Source organism: Macaca nemestrina, chromosome 9, assembly GCF_043159975.1.
Source record: "Macaca nemestrina isolate mMacNem1 chromosome 9, mMacNem.hap1, whole genome shotgun sequence".
Taxonomy (NCBI): domain Eukaryota; kingdom Metazoa; phylum Chordata; class Mammalia; order Primates; family Cercopithecidae; genus Macaca; species Macaca nemestrina.
Window position 1 is genome coordinate 109649824 of NC_092133.1, and position 18609 is coordinate 109668432.

General features: G+C 35.7%; 1 protein-coding gene across 28 annotated transcripts in view; it reads left to right on the plus strand.

The window, feature by feature from the left end:
• LOC105495968 (par-3 family cell polarity regulator) overlaps positions 1-18609 on the plus strand; it is a 719051-nt gene that overhangs the window by 486980 nt on the left and 213462 nt on the right. For 18 of the 28 annotated variants that reach the window (XM_011765958.3, XM_011765965.3, XM_011765959.3 and 15 more), the window contains 3 exons: positions 2047-2198; positions 3217-3261; positions 8192-8419. In XM_011765958.3, the coding sequence (XP_011764260.2) occupies positions 2047-2198; positions 3217-3261; positions 8192-8419 (425 nt within the window). The remainder of the gene's footprint in view (positions 1-2046; positions 2199-3216; positions 3262-8191; positions 8420-18609) is intronic. The other 10 variants (XM_011765966.3, XM_011765967.3, XM_011765968.3 and 7 more) reach the window with 4 other exon arrangements.

An 18609-nucleotide genomic window follows, 5' to 3' on the forward strand; every position in this document is an offset into this window, starting at 1 on the left:
ATCGATTGAAAGAACATTAATAATGTGTTTCTGGGGGAAAGGAAATAATAGCAAATTCTAATCTTAATGGCAGCATAATTTTAGAGGATATAAAATTAAAGATGCACCAATACGTGGTTTTCAGGCAAGATTGGCAGTGACAATTTGTATTTCTCTGAAAAATCTTTTACCAATGATTTCTACTAACACTGTAGTTCAAATGCATTCTGTTCGCAAGTTTGGTGCAGTATTGGAGTTCAGGTTTTAAATTATTCCAGAAAAGGTAAAAATAATTGGGCAGCATGTACAGAGTGACTGAAGACATCCACTGACAATATATAAAAGAATTATTGGAAATGTATTATTTAGAGTTTGCTGCTGCAAGATTGTGTCATATTACTTATCATATGGGTTTTAATTTTTTACTTCTAGAAGTGTGTTTTTTTTCACTTGGATGCATGTGCTCTCATCTTTATAAACCATTTACACCAAAGCATAGTAGTATATGAAGAGGCATCTGAGGGTAGATGTCTGTCATCATAATTTGTATTACTTTGATAATTTGAGATAGTCTTCATTGGGTGATGACTGACTTATTTAGTAGTTAGCAATTTACATGGGGCTTTCACCTTAGGTTGCTGAATTCTCTCATTAGCTTTTTAAGTGGATGAGACAACTATTCTTCTTATTGAATATATTAATACATAATGAGCTGAAAACATTTCAAGTCACCCTACCCAGTGGCGTGGCTTTTGCCTGCTATCTTACTTTTCACACTTTTAGCATAATTCTTTAAGAGCCAACTCTCATTTCATGCACAGTAAATTGCAGCTAAATTTCTGATGTACATCCAAAGGTTGACTGTCTTTTTACTAGTATGGATGATAATTCTTATAAGGCCATAAAGGGTTACAAAAGCTTGCTTTGTCAGAAACATGAGGAAGACTATCATAAGTTCAGCTGACAGTGGAAGGAGCCCTGGGCATTTTTAGTGTGCTCAGTCAGCTGTAGAGGGATGTTCTCTCACCTGACCAGATAGGTAAGGTGGCTAGACCTGATATAGTAGAGCTAGTATACTTACTTACCCAATGTGCCCAGCACAGAGAAAACCTTTTTCGTATTATGAACTGTGGCTAGAACACCTTATAGCACTTTAGAATGTGTTCACAGATTTTTACAAACAGGAGTGATTCTGGGACATCTTGCATTGGAGGAACACTTCAGAAGGCATCCCGTTACCAGGGATTTGCCATATGCTGCCTTATCATCCCCACTTGAGCCACTGTGTTGGTGTCACCAAAATCAAATGTCATCTAAACTTAGTCATGTTCTTCCTGACTCTCATATACTGTTTTTTCACTCATCCGTGCATCCTCAGCCTCTGTTTCATGCTTCTGGTATAGTATTTTTCTTGTGAGCTCATAGAGTACAGGGATCTTTCTTATCTGTTATTTGGACCTATATCTGGTACAAATAACAGTGCCTTAATCAGAATAGGTTCTAATCAATGTTTGTTGAATTGATTTATTTGTTGATTTAATATTTCAGAGAAACTGCAGCCTTATGAAATGGCATGCCATAATGACATATTTTTCCTTTCCTTAAAACACAACATAAAAGATACATAAGAAGGCTAGAATATACTCTTTTTGAAACTTCTATTTAATTACAACTTATATGGTCACTTGTTCGCTGCTAGTATTTGTATATAATATATGACAGGTTTCCTGAAAAATTCAGTCGTTCCAATATCAGGCTCATTTTTTGTAGTCACCTTGAAATAATTCTGTATTGTCAAACAGAGTGAAGAAGCAGGAAAGTAGAGAAGGAGGAAATTCACATGGAGAAAGAGTTACTCTAAATGTTAAATTAATTTTGTATTTTTCTATTACCTTCTATATAGCCGCAGTTTTTTTTAAATGGACTGTATTTGTGTTATTTATTTCAATTTTTCTTGAGGAATATACATATGTATATTCACATTTGCAGGTATGTATGAACCTCCCTAAAATGGATATCTGCTATTTTTAGTAAATATTTTTATGTTTATATTTTTCTTCACTCCAGCTCTTTGAGTCCAGATGTTGATCCAGTTCTTGCTTTTCAACGAGAAGGATTTGGACGTCAGAGTATGTCAGAAAAACGCACAAAGCAATTTTCAGATGCCAGTCAATTGGATTTCGTTAAAACACGAAAATCAAAAAGCATGGATTTAGGTAGTGAGTACAATCTCCATGAATCTTTATCTAAATAAGGTTTAAATGCTTTCAGGATAAAATTGATGGTCCCAAACAGATGTCTGTTTACTTTGAGAAAATAAATGTGAAATGTAGCAATTTGGCAAAAATTAGTTTTTCTCCCAGTTTGAGATAACGATATTACTCATAAGTGGCATGTTTACATAATATGCAATATGTTAATATATATGGTTTCTTAAGAGAATGGAAACAAACACATGTGCATATCATACTATGTCCATGTATCTTTATTTTACACAATGAAATGTTTTAACACTTTGGCTATTTAAAACCAGTTTCATTGAAATTGTATTAGGTTGGGGGTGGGATTTTTCAACTAGAAGAGAAAATTTTGGAGAGAAACCATTATCTCAATCCATGTCTGGAATTTGGTTACTTCATGATGTCTTCCTTTCATTGCTGTTCTTTAAGGTTTATTTATTGGAAACTTTCATGTTTTGATAATTAAGGCATTTAATCAAAGTAGTAATTTGAGAGTATTTCTTATAGAAAGTATTTAAGAGCAAATGAGAGGAGGAAATAATCATAGTTGTTCAAACACCAATCAGGTGTGTCTCTTTAAATCCAAATCCACCAAAAAAAAAAGTAAAATAATTATATCTATACACTGAATGATTTAAAACCTTTGTTAATCAACTGTAACTTATGCTGTTCTCTGGTGGCTGTTTGTATTCCAAGACTAAAAGCATTAATTTATCATATGCATAAAGAAAAATTTGATGATGCATTGCCTTGGCTAATTATGATATGCTAACATATAACACACATGTCTGTGAAATGAAATGACTGGCATATTGCATGGAGACACTGCTTTTTTTTCCTCCTTTTTTGATTATGAATGTTTGCTTGATGTTTCATAGTATTTGCATGAAATATTAGCTGAAGATCGTCACCTAACTGAAAAGATCTGGGAATGGTGGAAGCATGATGGGCTATGGGAACTAACTGGGCTAACCATTATACATTTACCTTTTAACAGTAGCTGACGAGACTAAACTCAATACAGTGGATGACCAGAAAGCAGGTAAGAATGGACAGTTAGACTGTTGCCATAGAAACCATGGCCTACAGAGCTTATCACAATTATAGAGCTGCCAATCATATGCCATGTAAACATACATATTGCAGTCTTACACAGATGTTTTCATTGTGAGAAATCAAATTACATAAGAAATATTTTCTGTTAGTAGAAATTTATCAATGGTGTACTTACTAAATAGGAATATAATTTACTGCTTCAAAAAGGCTAGAAACAACCTAGATTTTCTTAATTATATTCATGTAAAGATGTTTTATCCCAATTTTTAAAAAGTCAAAATCCTGCAAACATGGTCTGTTATGGTAGACTCTTAGGTTTTAAGTCATCTATGTGATGTCTAGGTTAACATCCCAAAAGTGATTCTCAGAGTGGTGATTTTGATTTGAAAGATAGTAGTGCTAATATAAATATTTTTCATTGTAGGACAACGTCCGGTATTGCTATCATTAGTCATTCAGAAAGGCTTATTCTTTTTATTGATGCTGGAATTAGCTTATAGTTAACCTGACATTGTATTAGACTATATAATGCATATGGCTTCGTATCTTAACTTTGTGAGCTTGTTCTAAATTCATTACTTCTAAAATACTGTTAAATTGTTCCATAGAAACAATGGATTATATTGAATTGGGATTGTATTATAGTCATCGATTTTGCTTTTTATGTTATTATTGTATGACAGTAATCACAGGAAAGTCTTTTAAGTGTAGTTAACGTGTTTTGTATAATTGACCATTTATGACATAAGTTTGGAATAGTGTTTTAATCTGTATCCAGTATGATGTAGTTACGCTACTTAGCACTAATTAGCTTCAATTTGCCTTTTTAACCTACAGTAGTAAATTAGTTTTAGCGTGCTTAAAAAATGTATATCCCACATATATATGTAAAAATTATTGTGGACATGGTTGGAGTTATATTCAGTGGAGTATAAGATAGGTCGTAAAAAATACATCTAATAAATCATAAGATTAACTGTATTGCGAGGCAATTAACTGTAGCCTTAGCCCTTACTCAGTTGTTTGTTGTTCTTATGAAACCTAAAGTTTATTGAATCAGAGCTAAAGAGAAATGTTATGGGATAGTTCACATATGTGAAATAGTAGTTTTTAGAGTTAGCAGTATTTCATACTTTTCAAGCAACAACCCCGATCCGACTAAATAGTCATAAAAACCAAATTGAGCTGTTCAGGTTAAAGGACCTGACTTCATATACAATGTCAGTTAGGTAAAATAAGAAAAATACCTAATTTAACCAACTCACAGCTACTATAAGGAAAAGGACAGTTTATTGTGATCTACAACATAATGATATACAAGTTATAACTCAATGCATTAGATAACTTTCATGGAAAGTCATTACATAAGTTTCAAGGCAGATTGTATAGTCTAATCAAAAATCAGACTGTGCTTTTGTGTTTTAAAGTGTTAGATTCTAGAGAAAAAGATTTTTTTTTTTGCACTTTGTGCAGTCTATTCTACCAAATTAAATTAGAAAATCTTGGGGCAAAAAGTTGTTACAAAGATATCAAAATACTTGGTCTGTTGATTTTACATCTAAATGAATAAAATACCTAAAGTAGATATTTTATTATGTCCCTGTCCTCTAATATTAGATGGCGAAAAGATTTTCACTTATCTTTCTTTCGTCACTTCACTTGACTTTTCAAGAAAGATGATGATTTTATAGATTAGTCCAAAGGTTTTTGGGAGAATCATAGTGGCATCTTAGCATTGAGCATCTGTCTAACCTAGCCATAAGCCTTTCATAATGAAAATTGAATTATATTTCCCTCTGCCCCTTGCAAAAGACCTCCCTCCCTCCCTTCCTTCCTCTCTCTCCCTCTCCTCCTTCTCCCTCTCCCTCTCCCTATCCCTCTTCCTCTCCCTCTCCCTCTCCCTCTCCCTCTCCCTCTCCCTCTCCCTCTCCCGGCAACAGGGATATTACTAAGTAGGAATAAAAACCAGATCTAGGAAAATAGTATGATTATGATTTCCCTCTTTTTTTTTTTCTTCCAGATTTAGGAATCTTGTATCATATTTTGGGGATAAATATTTCTCCCCAAATTATAACAAGGGAGAACAGGTATAAGAGAATTGGATTTCTAATGGTTTCATTCTTGAAATATAAAGATTAGCAAAGTATGCTAATGACCTAAAAGATTTGTGTAAAGTAAGAGCTTAAAATACTGTTTTAAAATTAAGACAAAAGATACTGATTTTTATGGTGTAGATAAAGACAATCTTTTGCATGTATTTTACATACAGAAAGACTTTTTCAATTTTCATTACTAGTAAAATGCTAAGTTTGTATTGTTAGGAAATCCTTCTAATTTTTTTCTAAAGGCACTTGACTGAATCAATGTATTAGGGATTTTAATAACTTCATTGAGAAATCCTAACATATCATTCAAAATCTTTGTTATAGTTTCTTGGTCAAATATAGTACTAAAATGTATGTTGCTCGTGTTATAAATCGAAAGTTAGCAAGCTCTTTCTGTAAAGGAACAGATGGTAAATATTTTAGGTCTCTGTTGCAGCTTTTACATTCTACCATTGTTGAATGAAAGTAGCCATAGACAATATGTAAATACATGGGCATGGCTGTGTTCCAGTAACATTTTCCACATTTGATTCTCGGTTTGCTGATCTGTGTTACAGATTCAGAAGTTGTAGATAATTGACATTTTGTATATTTTTTTATTATAAAAGTTTTCATCTCTACGTAAATATACAGAGAGTAGTTGATTGACCTTCCACAAACTCAGGGCCCACCATCCACAATAATCAACATTTTGCCAAAAGGTTATTTCAGAATGTTTTCAATTTAGGGAAATGAATAGGTAGGTAAGTGCTGAATAGAACTTACACAATTATCATTTATTGAATTATACTTTGACCTTTGTTTTTCTTTCCAAGTTTGCCTGTAGGGACACTCAGTTTTAATGAACACTAATGCCATTCCTGAAATTCATTATTTAAGTTTTTATTGCTCTCAGTACACTAAGTAAAATCTCAGCTAACTTTACATAAAGAAAAGCTTAATATATATAAATGGTGTTTTTATGAGAATTCTTTCTGGAAGCATGAAATCTTTATTCATGATATATACTCCCATACAAATACATACACACATACACATATCCTTAATAAACCCAAGAAAGCACCAAATATTTGCCTAATACGTGTTTATAGAACCCAAATATAGCTGGTAAATTATGAAAACTGATAGGCATTTATTCACAAAAAGATCTTTCCAGTGCAAATTCTAGGAACTATAAAGGTAGATATCCCTGCCCAGGAATGATCTTTTCCCATTCTTTTTGATTCCTTGATTTCTTATTATGTAGGTTTTTGGAACAAAATTCATTTTCCTTCCCGTGACATGAATTTTATGAGTAATTTAGAAAATGCAGTTATCAAAAATTGTAGTGCTACCCAGAGAAAAAGTAAGATTGATCTCATTGAAAGAAAAAAATCTCATGAACTTTTGTCATAAAATAAAGAAACATAGACAAACCCGCATTGAGAAAGCTAAATATGACATCTTTTTATTTCCAGCACAACAATTTGTGGAGTATTATTTCTTCATTAGAATCATGTGTTTGCCTTCCTGTTTGTGCAACATTTTAAACATATCTATTCTTACCTAAAACAGCTTCATTTAACCTCAATGAATCTTAAAAAGTTAATTTTTGTTTTGAGTCTTTCAGTGTAATTTTAATTCTATTTTATTTTCTGAGCTGTGAAAAGCCTGTGTCACAACTATTTGTCTTCTGGGTAATAACCTGATCAACATATGGGCTAATGACCCCATGCAGAGATAAACTATTTTGTTTCTCCTACCCTCTATTTTTTTCACCTGTCTTTTTAATAGTATACATGAAGAACCAGTTCTATAACCTGGATTGCCCAAGTGGTGGTGCAGAGCTGGCATTTCAGTCATCCAGAAGCTAAATTAGTCTACCTTTGAGTGTCAGGTCAGGCAGTGATAGATGAGGCTGTCTTACCTGGTTAAAGAAATCAGTTTTGATTGCCTTCCACAGCTTGGCACTATTGGTATTATTTCGGGTCCTTCTGCCCTAGATCCTCAGGAAATAGAGCCAAATTTTTAATTCCCGGAATTTGTCCCTGTCATCCTCATGAAATGTTCTTGTTAATTGCTAAGTTGTCTTTCTTCTTTCCATCACCTGTTTTTCAAACGTATTATTCCCAGGCCTAGAGCTAGAAGTACTCATATCCAGTCTCTCCTTTTTTATTTCCCTCTGGGAGAGAGCCCTTACATAATCTGTTTCTGTTCAAAGCTTGTGTTACTCTTTCTATGGAATATCCATATTTCCCAACCTGCGGCCAGGTTGCCCTAATTGTTTTGGTGACATGTCGGCCCCCGTGGTCTTACTCCTTATGCAGTGTTGTGAGTCTGCCCTTTAGCAAGCAAGAGACTTGACAGAGCACATTGATGTGCATGTCTAACTTCTGTTTTAAGTAATTTTAAATTGCCAAAAAAAGGTTTTAATTAAGTGCAAAACTTATTCTCGGTTGTTCACCTTATCCTTCTTCTCATCTTCCCTTGCTTTTCAAAGGAGCTTCCAGGTTATTCTGGTTCTTTTAGATTATTTCTATTACTGGAGCAAAACGATTTGACAACAGTTTCACCTGTTGAAATGTTTTTTAAAAAGTAATGACTTAGAGGTTTTCCTAATGCAAAGAGAGAAAATAGACCAAGTCTAATATAAATTTGGGAAAAATAAAAATTAGCAACTATTGCTTCATTTATTCTTTGTCTTTTCCATCCACATTCCAGAACTCATCATTGAGCAAATAATTTTTATGTACCTGAAGTTTTCCACAGTGCATATTCAGGTACGTAATTTTCACTAATTCACACTAACACTTTTTTTTGTAAACCTCCCAGGTTCTCCCAGCAGAGATGTGGGTCCTTCCCTGGGTCTGAAAAAGTCAAGCTCATTAGAGAGTCTGCAGACCGCAGTTGCCGAGGTGACTTTGAATGGGGATATTCCTTTCCATCGCCCACGGCCACGGATAATCAGAGGCAGGGGATGCAATGAGAGCTTCAGAGCTGCCATCGACAAATCTTATGATAAACCCGTGGTAGATGATGATGATGAAGGCATGGAGACCTGTAAGTTTATAATGGCTGAAAGAGTAACAATTAAAATGACTCTATTTCTTAAAGTGAGCTCCAGGGAGCCCTGGGGGTTTCCTAAGACTCTTCAGGGGAATCTCTGAGATCTCTGAGGTCTAATAATCTCTTATTTCATAATAAGAAGACGATATTATTTGCCCTTTACTCACATTCTTTTATAAGTATACATTGGGGTTTTCTGGAGGCCACATGTCATGTAATACTACATTAGATTGAATGCAGAAGCAGATATGAGAATCCGTCTTATAGGCCAATATTAAACTAAAAATTTTGAAAAAATATTTAACAGTGCCAGTGTTCTCACTTCTTTTGGAATATATGTATTTTTTGGTAAAAATGTAATTTTTGTTAACACGAAGCTGCTTGTTTTTAAAAAGTAATATTTTCAAACTTTCCCGGTTTTAATTCAGTACATGTTGCTAGATATAATCCACATACAAAAAGGTTATTTAGAGTGCTTAATAATTTTGGGGGGTATAAAGTCATCCTGAGAGCAAAATGTTTGAAAACCACTGCTTTGTAGTATCCCTAATAGGATGTCTCCATTGAATATCTGTAATAATCTGTGATCTTAAAAACACGTTTTTGTTTTGCTTTCAGGAATTACTCTTGCTTTCCTCTAACTAGCAAGCTATATTTGTGTGTGTATATTTTGAAATTGCAAAATATTTAAAACCAAGATTATTAAAAGTCAAAGGTTAATATGAATATTTTCCGTGCTTTATTGAAGAAAAAATAAATTTATAGATAGGTACAAATATATCCTTCCAGAGAATTAAACATTTATTATATTAAAGTAACCATTCTATTAAAAAAATAATGGAAAAACTCTACTGATATATTTACTAAGAAGCAAAATGGCTTAGGAGTCCTAACAGTGAAAATTGTTGATTATCTTATATTGTTCATAACTACTAATTTACCTTTTAGTGTTTTAACCTCAAATGTGACTCACCTATCAAACTATTGTAAGAATAGTTGGAGGGACCACAGAATAAAGCTAAAGCAGAGACCAGAGATAATGTGTGTGGATTGTAAATTACTTGCAATTCAACATTTGAGTGGACCACTTCTATCACATATACCTAAGAAAGACTTTTGTGGGAAGAAGAGTTTTAAGTAACAAATATCACATTTTGAGAATGAGGAAAAACTTTACGTATTTTGCTTATACATATAATGCATTTGAGAAGATGAATATTTCTGTCATAACGTAATATGCAAAGCATAACTTTGAGGATTGGCTACACTTCTCTCCACCTCCGCCTGATTCTCCATCTAAATCCAGACAGTTTTTTCACTATGATCAGCCAGTGATTACAAATATATGCAGCCCATTCTTGCAGGATGAAGAGCATATTTCCTATTTTTGCTGCCAAACCTGGTCTCCAAGATCCTGAGTCATATGAGCTTTCGAGTCTATTGAGTTTTTTCCCTTTGTAATAATGGTTCCTTGCCATCCTGATCAATATTACTTGACAATTATAGCGCTTGCTTCTATCTCGGGTGTATATTTAATCAAAAATTACTATGCTTTGGCCCCTCGATATATATTTTTTAAGTATCTACAATTTGTGATGCTTTTGAACTTTTTTGTTGTTCTGGTTAAAATGTTATTTAATTTTCCTTAAAAAATGCAGTTTGCTCTTACAATATGTCACTCATATCAAATGTAATGGGATAGAATACATATGAATATAAGGTATATTTTTAATTCTGTAGAGATGGCCTTCAGAGTGTCCCACCAACGTGGACATCTGATTTTGTCCCTATGTAAACTTATTTTTCTTAAAATGAGAAATAACATATATTAAAGTTTGTTCATGTATCTGTCCTTTAGAGAAAAAAAGTGAAATGAAACACATGGATAGACAAATTACAATTTGCAAACCAAATATAAAGTTCTGGACAAGACCTGGGAAATATACGTGTGGCAGGTGCCCTAAAACACACTGCACCTACAACCACCGAATGTCGTATTTTTCAACAGTCCTGTTTTTATTATTTTTTGCATAACAGTTTTATGAACTTTTCCTATGGCAAATGAAAGGCAACTATTGTAAATTCCACACTTTTCCAATTTTGGTCGTTGAAATTGTGTTTATAGGGTGGAATGAGCACGAAAGTGGAATTCAGGTGACTTGCATCCTTATCTACATTCTTCTAAGTAATTTGGGATTTTAGTCCAAACTTCAACTGCTTGAGCTTTAATTTCTTCATTTCTAAAACTGAAGATTTGGACTAGATCATTGACTTTCAATTGGTGTGTTGTGATCTCTGGTCAGGAGCAGTACCTCGGTGGATTTGGAGAGTGGGAAAGGCCACCAGCGTCTCCTTCCCCTGCCCTCTCCCGCCCCCCACCAACCTTGACAGTTGTTTTAATCACTTCTGTACATGGAGATCCTTTGTAAATTTTAGTTTTTAAAAAGGGTGTCTTTGAGTATTTAGGAAAAAGTTGTAAAAGTTCTGGCTTAGATGGTTTAGATGGTTCCCAGAGTCCCTCCTAGTTTAACATTCCATGATTCTATGTACCCCCTCACTGCCCTACATTTGGCGCGCTAACCCCCTCACCTTCTGCGAGGCCCATATGAAAACACCCTATCTGTTTTCATCTTGCTTTACCAAACACAAAGCTTGGCAAATCATAGAATTCAATGAATGTCTGCCAGATCGATGAGTGGGTGAGTGAGGTATCCCACACTGGACCTTGTATCTACTAGATCTTCAATACCTCAGCAAGCTCTTTGTTTTTCTTTTAAAAAAATTGTCTATCAAACGTGGTGTTACTTCTGGTGGTCATTAGGCTATCAGCTTATGTAAAACTGAAGATGCAAAGGCACTTTCTGCCTCCAGCTTTGGAAAGAAGGCCGGCTTTGTGAGCCCTCCTTCGGTTTCCTAACCACACCATTTTCAGGATCTGGCCTGTGAACTTGCACAGCCAGGTCTCTGGACTTGCTGTCTCTGTGGCTGTGCTCCTGCATTTTTGCCTTTCTGGGCTTGTCCCTTAGCTGTGTGTCCCCTGGCTGCATGTCCAACATCCTCCATTGTCTGTGCTAAGTGGGCCTCAGGGGAAGTGGGTTCTTTCTTGTCCCGATGGTCTGACTCAGTTACAGCTGCCCATAGAAATTAAAAAGCCACATCCCCCTTGAACCTGGATCTGAAAAGAGGACCGTCGTCTAGGCAGACGGTCTTTTTGTCACACGGGGCATTTCCTGAGGATGCAGTGCACCCTGGAAACGTGTGGCTAGAGACTGAGCCATCGTGTAAAAGCTGGTTATGGAGGTCAGCAGGAACAGAGAGCTCCTTCCACCATGCTGCAGGCTCTGGTTTCTACCATCATGTGGCACTTTTCCTCTTTACAAGTGAGACACGTAGGCGTAGGCATGGCTGATTGCTCTTGTCAGTTGGGTCGAGCCCCTCCCCAGTGACTGTATTCATGGCACTGAACAGGCTGGCCTCTTCTCAGCAGTGTGGAAATCATGGCATGGGCACAGCAATGGGGCCAAGAGACTGGGGTGGGATCCATGTGGTATCTGGTAACTGTCATCTTCTGCAGCACTTGCATTCTTCCTGTGGAGATGGCAGAAGCCAGCATTTTTGTCTCTCATTTAATCCATCTGGCATCTCCATGTTGTGTGCGTCTGTCTGGATCAAGATGGAGCTTTGTATTCTGGGACCCATTATCTCCGAGGCCCTACCTGTGTTTGACAGGTCAGGGCATTGACAATCTGCTCCCTCTTCTATGCAAATTACATACCCAGCCTGGCTCTCAGCAAGTGACTTCTACTTTCCCCGTGATAAATCAGTTTCTATTGCTACCAAGAAAATGCATGCAGTAAGATTGCTTTGTTTTCTTTTAAAAAATACATTAATTCTACTTTTTCATAATTAGAAGTTACCAGAAATTGTAAGCCCTGCACTCAGTTTTGAAACAGCTCTTTGATAAGGTTGAGGAAGTGAAACAGCAAAACTAAATATCTCCTACTAATTGTACCTATTGATTTTAAGATACATTCAAGTTCAGAATTTTAAATGTGACAAACTTTGTGCCTTGCAAACATGAAGGCATTATCTTCAAACATGAAGATGGTAGCTTGCATACTTTCCTGTAGAGCTCTTATTAGGAGCTAGGAGAAAAGCACTGTTCCAAAATACACGTAATTTAGATTTTCAGTATGAAATTTGAAGAAACTGAATTTACGTTATTAAATCAACTAATACGAAAGTTTCCAGGGGAATTTCGTTATTGTTTTATTAGCTATGAAATAACATTTTGCATTTGATATCTCAGATTTTCTACTCTCAGCATTCTACTCACTTTTAGCCACCTTTCATCACCACCTATTTCAGCAAAAATAATGCAAACTAAGTCTATTTCCTATTTGTTAATCTGTTTTAGTGGATAATTGGATGTTGATCTATAAAAATACTTGTTCTGAAATGCTAAGAATAACCTATCACATCATTTTATGCTAATAAAATAATACATATACTTAACCTGCAGTTTAAGAAAAGGAGCTTTGATTAATTTTTAGGAGGTTTCTGATCATAGTGTGGGTGTATGGTTGTGAAATAACCGAAAGTATTCCTTACATTTCTTTTTCTAGATAAAATGTAACTTAGCAGAAAGTGCAATGAATATTCACATCTGAAGTGAAGTGTTTGAATGATACAATCCTCATTTATAACTTTTTTTTTTTTTTAAGAAAGAGTCTCTCTCTGTAGCCCAGGCTGGAATGCAGTGGCACAGTGTTGGCTCATTGCAACCTCCAACTCCCAGGTCCTCGTTCAAGCAATTCTTCTACCTCAGCCTCCCAAATAACTGGAATTACAGGAATATGCCACCATGCCCAGCTAATTTTTGTATTTTTTAGTAAAGACGGGGTTTCACCATGTTGGCCAGGCTAGTCTTGAATTCCTGACCTCGTGATCTGCCAACCTTGGCCTCCCAAAGTGCTGAGATTACAGACATGAGCCACTGCACCAGGCCCCATTTTTTAAGAGGAAATAATATTTATATATTTGACTAAGATTACACTGAGGAACTGAATCTTAGAATACATGTCTTCTAGTTCTCAGTCCTGTGGTTTTTCTAGAATATGAAACACACTTCCAAACAGGAAAGCCCATTGTGCTAAAACTACTGCAAAGTATTGAAGTATATACCTAAAGTCTGATATTTAGGCTATTAGTTCCTAAGGGCTCAGGGTTGAGGGATGATTCAACCCAGTGGATAAATGAGCACTTGATAAGGAGTGTGGTTCAGTTCCATGGTAGAGTGTAGGTTAGTGTGACCCTGGGGAGGGGGTGGTGTAGGGGTGCCCAGCTGATGTGGAATTAGGGAGGAGAGGAAAATAGAGGAGGAGATTTCCAGAAGAGAGGTATTGGCTGAGTTGAGTGTTACTGCTTGAGAGTCTTCAACTGGATGCACGGAGAAATATGGAACATAGGGAATGGGGAGCCATCTCTGGGCTACAGTAGTTCTGTTAGGTTGGTGCGTATGGGGCAAGTGAGAGCATAGTGAGGAGTGAGGTTTAAGATGTAGGTTCCTGTCACACTAGCGCTTTGGGAGGTTGAGGCAGGTGGATCACTTGAGATCAGGAGTTTGAGACCAGCCTGGCCAACATGGTGAGACCCCATCTCTACTGAAAATACAAAGATTAGCCAGGTGTGGTGGTGCATGCCTGTAATCCCAGCTACTTTGGAGGTTGAGGCATGAGAATTGCTTGAACCTGGGAGGTGGAAGTTGCAGTGAGCCAAGATTATGCCATTACACTGCAGCTTGGGCGACAAAGCAAAACTCCATCTCAAAAAGAAAAAAAAAGAAAAGAAAAAGAAAAAGATGTGGACAGAGAGCAGATCACAGATTATTTAAAATTACTAGCATTTCAAATAAAATAATATGATTGTTGGGACTCTGGGGTAGAGGGTGGCTTATCGGGATGGGATAAGTAGCAACGTCAGGGCAAGGAGCTCATTTCTGTGATAGCAGAACAATAATCCAGGTGAGTGATGATGCTTGGCAGTACCAGAGCAAAGGAAGAAACTGTTTACGGGCTTAGTGTCTCACACACAAAGATGGATGATGATGATGTGATTTCTCTCATTAGCACTTCCAGGCTCAGAAACTTGGATTCATCATCTCACTGTGTCACCACTCCATTACCAAGCTTTCTTAATCTTTCCACATGTAGTCTAATCTTCACCCCTTACTTCCACTCCAGGCCCGACCCTCATTATTTAATATCAGAAGGTATTATTAGTGTCTCCCAACTGGGCCATCTGTCTCTAGATGTGCCCAGTGAGCTCTGCAGTTACCTTCTGACTCTCATAGCCCCTCAAGTGTCCATGCTTACTGTTGCCCATGCCATGCGGTGCACGCTTCATGAGGTGTATCTTCTTTCTCCCCCAACCCTCTAATGTGTGTATATTATACTGTCATCTTCCTTCTTCAAGAAACTTTTCCCTGACAATCTGGTTTTTCTCAAGCTCCAGCTGATTCTACACAGTGCATCCGAAACTTTTTAGTATAAAGTATTTTTTTAACATCAGGAAATTTTTGTGGATCACTCAATATAGATTATGTTTCATGGTATTTAAGAACACTTGCTTTTGGGGAGCAAGCATTCTGATTGCTCACACACACAAAAGCAAAATAAAGCATTGCTAGCCATTCACTATTTTATAATCTCGAAACATTTTTGTGCTGTTAATTTTTGTGTTTCACTTAAAAGAGTCTGAGCAGTGGCCTGAAATCTCTTTCTTTGACCATAAATAATAGTTTGCATGTTGTTCAAACAGATGTTGTGTACGTTAAGCTCACGCCTTGATTAAAATAAAATTCTTAGTGGCAATTCCAAATGTAGGGTTAGGAATGCTGTCATTTCGATTGTGTAGCCAGCCCTTTCGGTCAGAATTGGTTTTTAAAAAGCCTTCGGCTTCATTTTAAATTGTCCCCATGGACAGAAAACAGCATCCACTGTGGGCCGTCATTTGAATGTTAAAATCAATTGGACACTAAAAGCGAATTTGCAAAGGTTCAGAAAATTGAGGGTGTGACCCTCATTGTGACTGCTCTGCAACATTGTCTTGGGAAGGGAGGTGACATTCTACCATTATCTGTGGGAGCATTTTACCTGCTTCCTTTGGGGTGGGAGTGGGTTAAAGAGAAGTTTAGAATGTCAAGTAAAAGTGAAGAAAGGTTTTTGGTAATAACTCTTTAAAAGAGTGATTCTATTGTTTTTCTTCTTTCACCCACATGTATTTAAAGGTTTCTTAAAAATGAAATAAAGCTATTTTTAGAGTAGAGTGTCTGAGGAGTCATCTGTTTGAACTTTCTCCCAGTTGCTGAAACCACTCTACAATATCACTAATAAATGTCACCTGATTCCTTCATAGCTTTTTACCTTCTCACAGTCTTCATCATATCAGTTATTATTCTCATCCCATGTATTAGTCTAAAAGCTCTAAAGTCTTCCTGTTTCATGCCAGCTTTGTGTGTGTGTGGTTTTATTTTTTTTTTTTTTGGTTTTCAGAAAAAGCTAAGTTTTTCTGCTGCCAAGAGCTCATCATTCTAATGTTAAAAGTCAGAGTCCAGAACAGCAGATCCTGTTATTCGACACCATCTGTGTATCACTAGCTGTTCATTTCCTACATCTTTCTTTCTCTTCCAAAGTCAAAGTATTCCACCAAAATAAGAAATAAAAACAATATTTATGTCCCCAACGTTCTTGATTCCTATGCAGCAGTTTTCAGTGACTGAAAGTCCAGTCCTCATTTAGTTTTGTTACCTTTTTACCTAACACTAATAGAAATTGGTAGTGGTCAGTGGATTTACTAAATCCAGTGAAATTTTCTGTTTTGAATGTCTCATTTTAACTTAAAAGTTTTGTTTTAAGAATATAGCTTGTGAAGACTGAGTCATCCTGTGTAGAATTTTTACATTTCATCCTTTATCTTTCAATATAAATTGTATTATTAAGTATTCCTAATACTAAGGTAGTTTGTAGTTAATCGGGTGCAACAAAGGGCAGTTCTTCATATTGTTGGCTGCTTATTCAGTCCTTCATTTAATTGCTCAGTGAGTACTTAATGATGCTTCCTGGGGCCTCTCCCTCAGAGGAGAGTATTGTTGAGTTTTAAATAAAAAGTAATACTAGGTTATTTTCATTTTGTATATCTCTATTTGTACCTATTGAACAATTCATTTTAATCTAGTAGCAAATCTAAACAAATTATTTAAATCCAGTAAAATTGCCAGAGCTACCTAAAATGATATTTATTGCTAAATTATACACTTAAGACAAATAGCACAATAGATATTCCACAGCTGCTCTAACACTTGCTTTATGTGGTATACCTCTTAAGATGCTTTCAGCTGTATGTAATAGAAAGTACAACTCAGAACAACTCAAACAATAAGGAAATACATTTTCCTGCATAACTTGAGTTCTAGAGTTGGGTAGCTTCAGGGAGATTTCTCCAAAGACCCAACATTTTTCTGCCCCTTCTGCTCCGCTATCCATGAGTCAGCTGCGCACAAAATAATTCCATAATTCAGCTATCCACAGGGTAATTTTAGGACTCAGAGGCCTTTTACTGTCTTACACCTGTCCAACAGAAGGGAATGAGCCCTCTCTCTAAGCATGGAATATGTCCATTGAGTCCAATGGGGCCATTCTTGGTCTGATAACCTTGGACTGGCAAATCTGCAGGGGTATGGCATCCATAAACTTAATAATGAATTCACCCCTTGGAGCTAAGTTGCATTCCTGGACTCAGTTCTATTAGGAAGAATAAAGGGAGAAATGGATTTTGGATAAGCAGCCAACAGAAATCATTACAGTATCAACAGTAGCATCACTTCTCAGTGGGGGAAAAAAATAAACTCTAATGACCTTGAGGCTTTGAATCAACCTTGACCGTAAAATGTTTGTAAAGTTTAGATAGAAATAGATTATTTATGGCAGAAGCTGCAGAACTTTGTGCTTCAATGAAAACCCAAAGTCATTTTCTCCATCATCATTAACACGTAAATGCCTGATCTTTTCCAAACTTCTTGGTGATCCAGTCCTAACATGATACCTTTCAGAGTTGAGTGACTTAATTTGTAGCATGGACTAGAATTTTAATTGAGCTACATTTGCATCTGTTGAAAACATGGTAATTAGGTATGTCTTAATTGCAGAATGACTGTGCCACATTAAAGAGAAATAAGCAGCTTCATGCTCTACCTTCTTTAAAAAAAGAAACTCGAAAGTGCCCGTCTTTATAGGTGACCACATGGAAATGTAGCTGGTAGTTCAGTACATAGAGCAGGTTCAAACAGGCAGAAGTGTTGTCAAAAATAGAAAGTTCTGTTTGTTAGGAAGGAGATAATCATCTCTCTTTGTGCGGGCTCTCTGCAGAAGGAAAACAAATAATCTGTCAAAGTGAGCAAAATTAAAGAGAAAAAATCAAGAAATGTATATAGCACTTAAAATAGTACATTATCTAAATGTAGATTTATGATTAGTTCTTACCTTGTAATTTGCTGTCTGAACACAATAGATCAAGCCATTTATTGCTGATATATTACTAGTACTTTTCTTACTTGAAAAATTGTTTATATGCATATGTTTTCTTAGTTTAAGGGAATAAAGACATTTTATGTACCTAATTATAAAGCTAGTATTAAATGTACAGATTTATTTTAAAACCTAAAATCTGACTAGTATATCAGTGACTTTGAATATGTATATTTTTTTCAAAAATTAAGCATGTGTAACCAATTTATTTGAGCTTTTAAAACTACAATATTTCTGCATAGGAGCAGGATAAAGATTTTTCTCTATCAAATAATTTCAGAATTTGAAGTATATATAATTCAGTACTTTAAAAGAACATCTTATGTTTATACATATGAAGCTACATATTGCTAAATATTTTTAATTAGTTGGCATTCAAAGGGATTAGTTAAATCAGTACACCCCCAGAAGAGTTTCTGTGATAATGTATTATCTAAACTAGAATGTTCAGAACAAGTATAAAGAATCCTCCAATGTGCAAGTATCATTTTAAAGAGTCCTCTGGCTTGGGCCAGGAAACAGAGGTAGGAGTGTTAATTTTATAAAATGAGGTTACAAAACCTGAAGCTAATAAATGATTTCATACTAACTTTATTTAAC